The sequence below is a fragment of the Bubalus bubalis genome, chromosome 23 (assembly GCF_019923935.1).
Source record: "Bubalus bubalis isolate 160015118507 breed Murrah chromosome 23, NDDB_SH_1, whole genome shotgun sequence".
NCBI classification, from domain to species: Eukaryota; Metazoa; Chordata; class Mammalia; order Artiodactyla; family Bovidae; genus Bubalus; species Bubalus bubalis.
The window spans coordinates 24588480-24600635 of record NC_059179.1 but is presented as its reverse complement, the minus strand read 5'-3'; the positions used below and the strand labels follow the sequence as shown (position 1 = coordinate 24600635).

The 12156-nt window shown below is 52.5% G+C and overlaps 1 protein-coding gene across 3 annotated transcripts in view; it reads left to right on the top strand.

Moving 5' to 3' along the window:
- Positions 1-1449: 1449 nt before the first annotated feature.
- SH3PXD2A (SH3 and PX domains 2A) overlaps positions 1450-12156 on the top strand; it is a 247911-nt gene continuing 237204 nt past the window's right edge. The window contains exon 1 of one of the 3 annotated variants that reach the window (XM_006067746.4): positions 1450-1769. In XM_006067746.4, the coding sequence (XP_006067808.1) occupies positions 1698-1769 (72 nt within the window). In that variant the 5' untranslated portion in view covers positions 1450-1697. The remainder of the gene's footprint in view (positions 1770-12156) is intronic. The other 2 variants (XM_006067744.4, XM_006067745.4) reach the window with 2 other exon arrangements.

Here is a 12156-nt window from a genome sequence, read left to right as displayed (position 1 = left end):
TTAAAAGACCATCTAGTTCAGCACCCCCATTTCACAGAAAACTTTGAAATGACTCTAATGCCTGTGGTATTAAGTGATTTGCTCCAGGTCAACTAATTAGATAGCAGCATCCTTTGGTGTCCTAGCACCCTTCTTCAAGAAAGCTGGAAGGATAATAGGCTACTCTGTACCAAGCAGTTGTGTGAACAGTCTTAGAACTTAGGATCTACATGAGTTCTGACAGTACAGAGAAAAAAGTATTAACACAGTTAGAACTCTTGGCCTCCATTTCAGATGCTTGGCATTGCTCCACAGTCACAAAGTTTATTGTGATTGTGAACAATAGGATTAATTGTGAAGACACTACTTTAAATATTTGAAATTAGAATGGAAAAATGCTGGAAACAGATGGGGGGGGGGTTGGGGTGTAAATTGAATTAAATAGTAATTGTGTCCCAAGTCTAGGGATGGACAAGTGACTTGAACAGTCGGTTTTCTAAACCAGAGGGAGAGGTGGTGAGAAAGTCAGAGCCTGGGGCCAGTGATGAGCTGGTCCCCAACCCAATGGTGGATTTTCCCTTCCCTCCTCCCCGACCTGGAGGAGAGGGTTCCAGGGAAGCCTTAGGCTTAAAGGCAGGAGTGTTATCGTCTTGTAACCTCACTGGTAAATGATATCACAGATTGGTTATCCAGGCTCAGATCGATAAGCGACTCAGGCAGTGGATCGATCACATTTCCGGGGAGAATATACCCTTTGTGACCCGCAGGGGGGCAGGTGGTTTATCAAAGGAGGCTCTGGCTTGAAAGGTTTAATGCCGCCTACTTCCCCAGTCCTTGTCTCCAGCTAGGAGGGCCTGAGCGAAAACGGTGGGGGTAATAAACTACTTTTCATGAAAGAGCTCTGGGGGATAGGAGTGGGAGGGGGCCGTAAAGGTGGGGGCCGAAAGGCACAAATCCGCTCCCAGGCCGAAAGCCGGGGCGGGGGCGCTCTGGGTTCATTCCCTCTCGCCCCTCCTCCCTCCGAAGCCACCCCGAGTTTCCGTGCCTGGCCAAGTCGCCCAGCGTCGCGCCAGGCCGCTGGCCGCGCTCTCTGCGCGGTGGGGCCGCGCGGGCCCGCTCCGGCCTCTCCGGCCGGGCTGCAGCCCCCCTCCCCGTCGCCCCGAGCCCCTCCCCCGGGCCCGGAGCCCCTCCCCGCGCGCTTCCCCTCTCTCCCCTCCCTTCCCTTCTCTGCCTGCCCGGCCCTGCCTCCGCCTCCTGCGCCCGCAGCCTCCGTCAGCGCCGAGCCCCCCGGAGCCGGAGCGCAGAGAAGGGGCGCCGCCGGCCCCTCCCCAGCGCGCTGACAGCAGGCTCCGGGGCCCCCGCCCCGTCCCCTCGCCGGCGGGACACACCCCCGCCCCTCCTCTGCTCCGCCAGTTCCCGCCGGACCCACCGGGCGGCGGAGAGAGCGGGCGGGCGAGCCGGAGAGCTGCGGCGGCGCGGGAGGGAAGGGGAGCGCGGCAGGCCCACGGGGAGCCGCCCGGGCGCACGGAGCCCGCGTGCCCTCTGAACAGCCCCCGTCCAGCGGCTGTACCTGTGGGCTTGGGGAGCCCGGGCAGCGGCGCGCCGGCCCGAGGTAGCTGGGGAGACCCGGGGACCCGGGAAGCGGGACAAGGAGCCGGGGCCGGACCGGGATGAGAAGGTGACGCCGCCGGGGGGCGCCACTCGCTTCGTGGGGGAAGATGCTCGCCTACTGCGTGCAAGATGCCACCGTGGTGGACGTGGAGAAACGGAGGAACCCCTCCAAGCACTATGTGAGTACGCCCCCACGACCCCTGCGGGAGGCTGGCCAGGAACCCCCTGAGGGCCCCTGGGTGGCCCCTCAGCCCTCTCCGTGATAAGTCCCGGAGCTGAGCGCCTACAGGGCAGCCTTTGGCGGTGGAGTCTCTTCGCAGGGCTGTGATGTTCAGGGAAGCCTTCTCTGACCTTCCTCCACTGCTCTCCCCTACCCCCCCGCCCCACGCCCGTTTTCTTTTTTTGGCATTGGAATTGGCAAGTGGCTGCCCTTGTCTGTTACAATGGTGAAGTCATCTGTCCGCCTGAGCATTGATGGATGGTGGGGGGAACGTTCTTCAAACCCTTGCTGGGAAGCTCCGTTGGGAAAGAGCATCTTCCCGGCCCTCCCTGGGGGCTCGGGTCGCTCAGGCGCACGCAGACCGAGATGCTTTCAGAGGTTTACCCGGGGACGGACGCCTCGCACGAGCCTCCTACTTGTGCCCTGGTCTCTGTCTCCCCAGGCTTGGGTCTGGGGGGCCGAGAGAAGCCGCCGCTTCTGCCCTACCTCCACCCTCAGCCCTGAGCTTTGATTTCCTTCTTAAAGCCCTCGTGTCTGTCGGTGTGAGGAAAATTGTGGCTTTTCCTTTTATCCCTCCTCTGGACGTGACCCTTAACCGGGGTTCATTTCCTCTTAAGTGATGCTCCGTCTCCGACACGAGGAGGGAAATGTTTGCTGTGGTCTCCGAGGAGCGGCCGGCTGCCCCTCCCCCTGCCTTCCCAGACTTAATGAGAAGGGGCTAAGGTTGACCGAGCCGAGCTGGGGGCCAGTAGGACGCGACGCCCCTTCATCTCAGCCCATCCCGTCTTCCTATCCTTCCCACCTTAGAAAGTAAACGGTGTCCTTGGCTCCCGAGGCTGCCAGTCCTAGCGGCTTTGCTCCTGTTCTTGAGACAGAAGAGACAGCAAGGACTGCATCTTATTTGCAAATTAGGCATTTAAAGGAGCATTTAGAATGCTCAAAGCATTAATTTTCACAATTAAAACAGGCTGTGGGTTGCTGCCCTAGACAGCACATTGATCTCTGCCTTTTATTTCCTTGTTGGAAGGGGACTGGATTTGTGCTAATGTCAGCCTCAGGCTACTCTTTCTGTCTTTATCCCCAATAGCTCTGATCTTCGGGTTTCTTTTTAGTGGAATAAATGAGCTTGGGCTCAGGTTGGGGAGGAGGTAAACCAAGGAGTCTGGTTCCTGAGGGGGCGGAAAGGTGGGTGCTGGTGGGAGGGTTCATCCTTTTGTATCACTGGCCCAGCAGGCATCCCCCTGCCCTGCCCTTTTGAGAAAGCTGTCTTTGGAGGATTTGGGTTCCCATGTGGTCGCCCTCCTCTGAGGCAGATGTCCATTGGCATATCCCAGCCCTTATTATGAAGTCAGCCTTCCTAACTTCTTTTCTCGAATGTTGCAGTTTTAGGGCTTCTTTTCTAGTCCTCAGGTAAGGTAGGCACTGCTTTCAACAGATGGCACTCTCTATGGATCTTAGGTGAAACATCAGACCTTAGCTTTGACCAGTGATGTCCAAGGTTACAGATGTAGAACACACTAGCCAGGAGCATTGCTAAAGGGACTAGTGGCCCCCTGCGAGAGTGTTGAGAGGTGGTTAGTGCTGAGGCTTTGAGTGAGAGGCTCTCGTTCAAAGCCTGGCTCAGACACTGAGTAGCTGTGCAACTTTGGGCAATTTACTGAACCTCCATGTACCTCAGTTTCCTCATTTTTCAAATGAGGATAATAGTAGTATCTACTTCATAAGATTGTCTGGAGAATTAAATGAGATCATCCATGCAAAGCACTTAGTGCAGTCCTGGCACATAAGGCACTCATTAGATGGTAGCTTATGATTGGCATGATTCTGACTAAGAAAGCACTTTTGAAAAGCAGCTATTAATGGTCTGGCAAGAAGGAAGAAAGATTTGGGGTTTTAAGATTGCTAATAACTTGTTCTCTGTGAAAAATACAAAAAAAAAGTCCCATCCAGTTCCATCGACATGATCATTTCCTCCCTTTTCATGGACAGTGTTTTCTGGGACATGTCTGCTTCCCATGTTAAGAATCAGTGATGCTATGTGTGGGCTGGGAGTGATGTCACTGAGCAGACGGGAGCATACAGAGCCCTGAACGCAGGTTGTGGAAAACAGCTAAAGGAGACAGTGTTGTGTATTATGGAACTGTGGAGCTGGCAGGGACCTGAGGACTCCTGAGACTCCACCCGTTATTTTACAGACGAGGAAACTGAGAACCGGTTGGGGTAGAGTCGCTTGTGACACAGCGAGTCACAGCACCTGGGTCTAATTGGCCTTCTGCCCATCACGTTTGTTGGGTTCATCTAAGTTCCCTGGAAGGCTGGTTGGGGTTGATGAGGAAGACAAATATCTGGTCATAGCAAGAGGTTCCTGCACGTGCGGGGCATTAATGCATCAGGAGAGGGGGCTGATAGTAGAGTGTGTCGATGGGGCCAACAGGGCAGGAGGAGCGAGGCGGGGAGGCAGCGCCTCTGAAGCCTAGGGTCACCTCCTCCCTTGGCCTCTGCAAGGCCGACACCACACACCAGAAGGTCAAGTGTTCTGGCCAAGGCACTTTGGTGTGGGTAGCTGGCAGGACACACTGCGCCCGTGTCATGTATGTCCTGGAAGCCGTTCTGCACTGTAGAAGCTTGCCCTCTTCCCACCTTTCCTGGTGAGGTGACGGTGAATTCTGAGTCTGTGGTTTGGCAAATTGCAGAGCTGAGCAGCTTTATGGGATATGCACGTTAGCCGGAGCTAGCTGATGAGAGGCCTGGGACCCAAGCAGGAGGGGCTCTGCCGGCTCCAGAATGCTGGGAACACACTGCAGAGGTCCTCTCAGGACATCCAGCCAAAGGCAGGCTTGTCTCTGGGATGGGTGTGGAGCCGCCTAGATACCAAGGGTCTTGTGTTTTGGCCTGTTTATGAAAGGGCAGGCAGGTGACCTGCATCATTTGGGTGGTACTGTCAGCCCTTGGCTTCCTTCCTCTCTGCCAAGGCCTTGCTTGGGATGCAGGAGGGGGGAGTGTTTGGGGGAGGTAGGCAGCTGCTGCTTAGACCAGGCTCCATGCCTGGAGCTGGGCTCCTCTCTCAGCTGTTATGAGCTGTCCCTGGAGAGACCTTAGGTAAACTGGCTTTGGCCTCAGGCCACTTGTCTTTCAAATGGTCCTAATGGCGCTGGATGCAAACTGCAGTTACCTTTGACAACTTTCCATGAGGATGTGAGCTCCGGTTCACATTCTTTGCACCCACACGCATGTGTAGGTGTAAGTCAAGTCATATGGTGTTGGAGAGGAGCTGGCGCATCTAAAGCAAACAAGAAATTATTTGTTTGGATTTGAGAGGCGTTGTGCTTTCGAAGTCATTTCCTCTCCTGATTGTTTATTTCAGACAAATACCAGTCGTGAATGTTCTGATCCTCTACAGGACTCTTCAGGGAATGCAAATAATAGCCAGTGTGAGCAGTTACTGTCATTGGTGCCAGATGCTCAATGTGTAAGATTTCATGTGATTCCTACAGTCCATGCAAAGTCTTTGGTTTCTTAATACAGATGGGTGAGCTGAGACGTGGAGAGGTGAGAAGTTGCTCAGGGTCTCCCAGTTAGAGATGTGGGTCCACTCAGGTCACTTCACCTCCAGAGGAAGATACAAACCTACAATGAGGCCCTTCTCCTCCACTGGAGTTGGTTGTGGAGACCAGGCTCAGAATTACAGGACAACGAGAGAGCAATCCCAGGGGGTGTTTGAGAACTCACTCACTATGTGGGACCTGGTGTCCCAGAGGAGAGCATGTGACAGGCAATGGGGGGAGGTCACTGTGAGGCAGGGGATTAGAACAAACCCAAGATGATGTCTGCTCTCCAGTGATGCCTGAGCTGATAAATGAAGGATCCACCCTGGAGAAATAATACATTCTCCTGTGTGTTTAGAGCATCGCGGATTTGGGGCTTGGTCCTGGGAGCTACATTTTTAGGAATTGGGCATAGACCCATTCATTTCTCTGCCTTTCATTTTTTTTTCCTTAAGCCCTTAGACTGTGGATCCAGCCCCACAGGAAGAAGGATGTGCAGCTGCAGTATGGACAGGATCTTCTCAGGCCAGTCCCACTGTAGAATTACTGGTGTTGGGCAGTTCAGGTTTTGAATCTTGGCTCTGACTCTTCCTGGGTGAGCAGCCTGGAGCCAGCCACTCTGGGTCTCAGTTTCCTCACCTGTAACCTTACAAGGATTTTGGAAAATTGATCTGAGATCATTTGGGGGCAAAGCTTCTACTTTTAGTGCCTTACCTCGTGGCGCTAGTGGTAAAGAATCCCCCTGCCAATGCAGGAGACAGAAGAGATGTGGGTTCACTCCCTGGGTCAGGAAGATCCCCTGGAGGAGGACATGGCAATCTACTCCAGTATTCTTGCCTGGGGAATCCCATGGACAGAGGAGCCTGGCAAGCTACAGTCCATGGGGTCACAAAAAATTGGACACGACTGAAGTAAGTACCTGGCGCCCATCATGGGTACTCAACATACTAGCATCTGTCTGGTTCTCCTTATCACTGAAACCTGTGAGTACATTTAGAATCTGATAGGCGAAGCTGTAAGAGAAGGGAAGACTGAGGCCAAAAAGGAAGGCCAGCTGTTCACAGTCTGATGGGAAAGTGGGCTACGTGCCCCATGGAAAACACTCAATATACAAGAGAAACAGATAAACAATGAGCAGCTGTTCAGACCTGGAGGGCTTCCTGGAGCTGTCCAAGTGTTGGCTTCCTGGTGTGTTGGGAAGGAACATGTGTTGGGGGAGGGAAGTAGAGAGGTGCTACAGGTGAGGGCAAGGTCATATAGGATCCCAGCCCCAAAGTCAGTGCCACACATGGGTCAGCACTCTTCCCTTCTTTCTTTTGGGCTCCCCAGGTGGCTCAGAGGGTAAAGAATCTGCCTGTAATGCAGGAGACATAGGTTCTATCCCTGGGTCAGGAAGATCCCCTAGAGGAGGGCATGGCAACCCACTCCAGTATTCTTGCCTGGGAAATCCCATGGACAGAGGAGCCTGGTAGGCTACAGTTGATAGAGGTGCAGAGTTGGACACCACTGAATCGACAGAGCACACATACCTGTTTCGTTACTATCTGTCTGTCTGTCTCTCTCTCTCACACACACACATAAGAACAGTTTTTTCTCCTGCTCCAAGGAGGGAAGTGATCTAGGGGTGATTCACGGGTCTGACAAAGATTCCTGCTCATGGAACAACCGACCACATCCTTCAAGGCTGATGGAAGAAGGAACACAGTCAGCCATTTATCATGGTCCTCTTTAGAGCCAGCCAAGTGAGGGCTTGGGGGGACAAATCGGGATTGGAATCACCATGTGTGGTGGCAGGCAGAGGGGAGGCAAAGGGAAGGGAAAAATAAACCTATTTGATGTCATTGGAGACCGGTTCCAGATCCAGAAATATAAGCGCCAGCTGCTGCATTTTCCAAAGAGATATTCCGAGGCCAGCATGAGTTAATCGTTGGTGGAGGCAGTGAATTAGAGGAGTGTTGTTAGGACTTCTGACTTTGGGGTTTGCACAGCGGTCCCTGGAAATTGCCTTCTAATTTCCTCAGCCTGAGTCACTGACCAGACTATTTCTTGGCCAGAAAAAGTCTAACAAGCAACTCTGTTCTCTTTTGCCTCTTTATTAAATGAAATAAAACAAGTAATAGAGTTATACATATGGTAGTCACACTTACTCCTCTTGAGTTCTGAGAGTCCAGGAACAGGATCATGGGTGAAGACAGGGATCCCGGGAACAGGAAGGACAAGGGGTGTGTGTGGGAAATGAGGTGGAGACTCTGGCTTTGGAAACGGTTTCTGAGTCAGGGCCAGAGGTGTTCTCTGCCGTGGCTATTGCCAACAATAACGGAAGAGTCCAGGAGGGTGATCAGCATTTCAGGAGGCGATTCCCAGGGCTGTGTGTGACTTCTTGCCTGGGCCGGGTTGCTTCGGCTGCTGCTCTGTGTAGTGGAGTCAGGACAGGAGGGAGGGAGGGAGGCACACTGGGCCACAAGGAGGCCCCCAGCAGCCTCCAGGTGGCTCACATTAGCAGTGGGTGCTGAGCAGAATCCAGTGAGGATGTCAAGATGCAGTGAGAAGGGAGAGAACCAGTATATGAGTGCCTGCTATGTGCCAGGCAGTGCAGAAGAGACCTTTCAGAGGGGATTTCATTTTAACATCATAACCTCCCCATGAAGTAGGTCAGTGTTTTTATCCCCACTTTACAGGTGTAGAAACTGAGGCCCAGAGAGTTTATGCGGCTCTCACTTAGAGTAATTCAGTGTCAGGGCTGGGATCCTTACTCTGGCATCTGACACCAGAGTCTATGAGCTTGTCACTTTCTTCCCCATTAGAGCCAGGTCAAATGTGAGGAGTATGAAAGGAACCAAGGAGTCTGGGCCACACCTCCTGAGAGTAACATGTGTGTCTGGAAGGCTGTATTGTTGGAGAGTCCCTGGGCTCTGCTATCCCCAGGCCAGAATCCTGTCTCTACCACTTACTGCCCTGGGATTCGGTGCAACTTCCTTCTCTCTCTGTGCCTCAGTTTTCCTCACCTGTTAAAAACAAACAAAACCAAGCAAACAAACAAAAATGAGGGGGAAATAGGACCTAGCTCGAAGGGCTGTGGTGAAGAGTAAATGAGTCGATAAATGTGAGCTTAGAACAGTAGCTGGCACATATTAAGTGCTGCATAGGCGTTTGTACTAATATTAAGACCCACTTCCCTGGTGGATCAGATGGTAAAGAATCTGACCACAATGTGGGAGACCTGGGTTCAATCCCTGGGTTGGGAATATCCCCTAGAGAAGGAAATGGCAACCTTCTCCAGTATTCTTGCCTGGAGAATTCCATGGACAGAGGAGCCTGGTGGGCTACAGTCCATGGGGTTGCAAGGAGTTGGACACGACTGAGCAACCAGCAGTTTCACTTTCAGAGCTTCAGAAGGAGTTCTGTGTGAACTGGAGTTTTTCAGGGAAGACTGACTGGCGAAGGCCAGCTTCGTGATGGGCCTCAAGGAGTAACTGGGGATTGGGTGGGAAAGAATAGGATTTAGGTGGGAAAAAGAGGGGAAGGCATGCCAAGAAAGGGAAAAGCAAAGGTGCTGGAGGTGGAACATGCAAGGAAAACATGGGCAAAACCCAAGCCGGGAAGGATAGGGAGGAAGGGCGACCAGCTGTTGAGAGCCTCACATACCCGTCTAGAGGCTTTACCTCCGCAACTTCCATTCCTCCCAAGGATTGCAGGGGACGGGACCCGCTTGTCCCTGTGGGGTCCTTCTGGTGAGCCCCAGAACTGGCTCTAGGGTTGTTGTTGCAGCCATGGCGGGAACAGAGCTACCTATGTAGGGATGGGAACCATTTCTGTGTGTTGGGGACTCTACAGTTGGCAGGCCAGAGCCTGGCCCTTCTCTGTTTATAGCTCTTACTCGGAAAGGTCAGGCTGCCTCATAAAAGTTGATTGCACCCCAGAGGTCTTGGGGAATGAGGGTGGTGGAGGGGCAGCAAGAAGTGAGGTGTTGACTGCTTTGGGCCTCATCCGTGGAGGGCCCCACTGCCAGGGCCTTATGTCACAGCGAGGTCATTTCCATCTCCAGTCCCCAGCACTGCCACTCAAGCACCCCAGTGGCAAGAGAGGAGACCCTTGTTCTCGGAGGGTCTGGGGGCTAATGCTGAACAGCTTGCTGGGAGCCCAGGATGTCTCCAAAGTCTCAGCGTCACCTGAAACTTTCAGGCCAGCGTTGTCTTCTATCTCAGCATCTCTCTCAACCGGTTTTAGTTAGAAAGACAGTGCTTCAGACTACCTCTTGGTTTATTTAACCCTCACCCCATTGTCAGATGTTCCAGTAAGCCTGATTCTTTAGGGAAAATGTAATAATAACCGCTAACATTTCTAAATGTTTTTTACATGCTGAGTTTTACATGGAAACTCTCAAAACAGCGTGCTGAAGTATGTAGTTGCTACCGACATCCACTTCATGCAGGCCAGGATGCCGAGGTCCAGAGAGCTTAAAATGAATTGCCAAACACCATGCAGCTAAGAAGCTGACCCAGGCCTGCCAGCTCCAAAGCTGACTTTGTCCCCACAGCAGCCTCACAGCCCTTGATCTCTCATCGCGTCTGGGAAGACCAAGCCCCAAGGAGATTCCACCTGAGGCCTGGCTGGTTGGCTCCTTAAGATGGGAAACCTTCCACATGTCACCTTCCCCACTCCATCTCCATTTGCCCATCTAGCAAATGGGCTCATTGCTTCCTTTCTGGCCTGCTGCCTTGCAGAGGGGAGGATGGATATGAAAGCTGCTTTGGAAAATGCTGAGCCTAGCAAAAATAGCTGTGTGAAGGGGTCCTAGAACCCTCTGTCTGGTTTCTTCATCATTTGAGAAGGAGATGCTTTACCAAAAGGAGCTCTTCCTGATTGAAGTGAATTTCTAGACAAGGTCCCTCTGCCATACTTCTGCCCCAAGAAGCCTGTTCAGTTCAGTTTAGTCGCTCAGTCGTGTCCGACTCTTTGCGACCCCATGAATTGCAGCACGCCAGGCCTCCCTGTCCATCACCAACTCCCGGAGTTCACTCAAACTCCTGTCCACCGAGTCAGTGATGCCATCCAGCCATCTCATCATCTGTCATCCCCTTCTCCTCCTGCCCCCAATCCCTCCCAGCACCAGAGTCTTTTCCAATGAGTCAACTCTTCGCATGAGGTGGCCAAAGTACTGGAGTTTCAGCTTTAGCATAAGTCCTTCCAAAGAACATCCAGGACTGGTCTCCTTCAGAATGGACTGGTTGGATCTCCTTGCAGTCCAAGGGACTCTCAAGAGTCTTCTCCAACACCACAGTTCAAAAGCATCAATTCTTCAGTGCTCACCTTTATTCACAGTCCAACTCTCATATCCATACATGACCACAGGAAAAACCATAGCCTTGACTAGACGGACCTTTGTTGGCAAAGTAATGTCTCTGCTTTTGAATATGCTATCTAGGTTGGTCATAACTTTACTTCCAAGGAGTAAGTGTCTTTTAATCACACCATCTGCAGTGATTTTGGAGCCCTGGAAAATAAAGTCAGCCACTGTTTCCCCATCTATTTGCCATGAAGTGATAGGACCAGATGCCATGATCTGAGTTTTCTGAATGTTGAGCTTTAAGCCAACCTTTTCACTCTCCTCTTTCACTTTCATCAAGAGGCTCTTTAGCTCCTCTTCACTTTCTGCCATAAGGGTGGTGTCATCTGCATATCTGAGGTTATTGATATTTCTCCCAGCAATCTTGATTCCAGCTTGTGCTTCTTCCAGCCCAGCGTTTCTCATGATGTACTCTGCATATAAGTTAAATAAGCAGGGTGACAATATACAGCCTTGGCGTACTCCTTTTCCTATTTGGAACCAGTCTGTTGTTCCATGTCCGGTTCTAACTGTTGCTTCCTAACCTGCATATAGGTTCCTCAAGAGGCAGGTCAGGTGGTCTGGTATTCCCATCTCTTTCAGAATTTTCCACAGTTTATTGTGATCCACACAGTTGTAGCCAGGGTCAGTTCAGGACCACTCTAGGCCCTTAGTGAAGATGTTCTCTAGAAAGCCACCTCTGGGAACTTTGCTTCTCTCCAAGTTGGTCGTTTCTGTGAATGGGAAATACAGAGCTATTTCCAGTGCCACCTCTGCCTGCTGTCACCTGAGGGGAGGAGGTGACATCCAGGGGGCTGAGCTAGTGATGTGGAAGCAGCTGGGCTTTCTGCCCTCCGCTCAGCAGCCCTCTCCAGCCTTTGCTGTCATTTCCTTTGCCTGGTGAGGAAGCCGCCCTCCCTGAGCCTGGGTGGAAGTGCGTGGGTGGGGTGGGGGCCGGATCCCTTCCTCTCTCTGTATCAGTGCAGCATAAATTATGCAGCAGGGTTCTGTGGGGGCCCTCCTGTCTGTCTCTGGGATCCCTGGAGTGTGAACTTCAGACCTGGCGGAAATTGATCACTCCAGGGGGTGGGGGGGTGGGGTGCTGCCCAATGCTGATAGTGAACTTCAGGGCGGAGCAAGTGGGCTAAGGGATGGAGCGGGTGTGTATTTTAAACCCTGTTTTGTTCATAAAGAGACTGACTCAGAAAATTGAGGTCGCACTGTTAGTCAAGCACAGGGCCAGGTGTGCTGGGCCCCTCGCCCTAGGCGATGCCTGTGTCCCACTGTCACTATGACTCACATGTGGGTCCCTCTCCCAGAGGGATCCGGGGTGCTGCCCCAGGGTAGCAGGGGCTTCTCCCTGCTCAGCACAGGGTCCTCCTGGGGAGTAGTATTCCTCGTGGAGAAGGCTTGCCTTGCGGCTTTGCCCACCTGAGGGTTCTGAGCACTGAGGGATTGTCTCTGGCGTTTGAAGC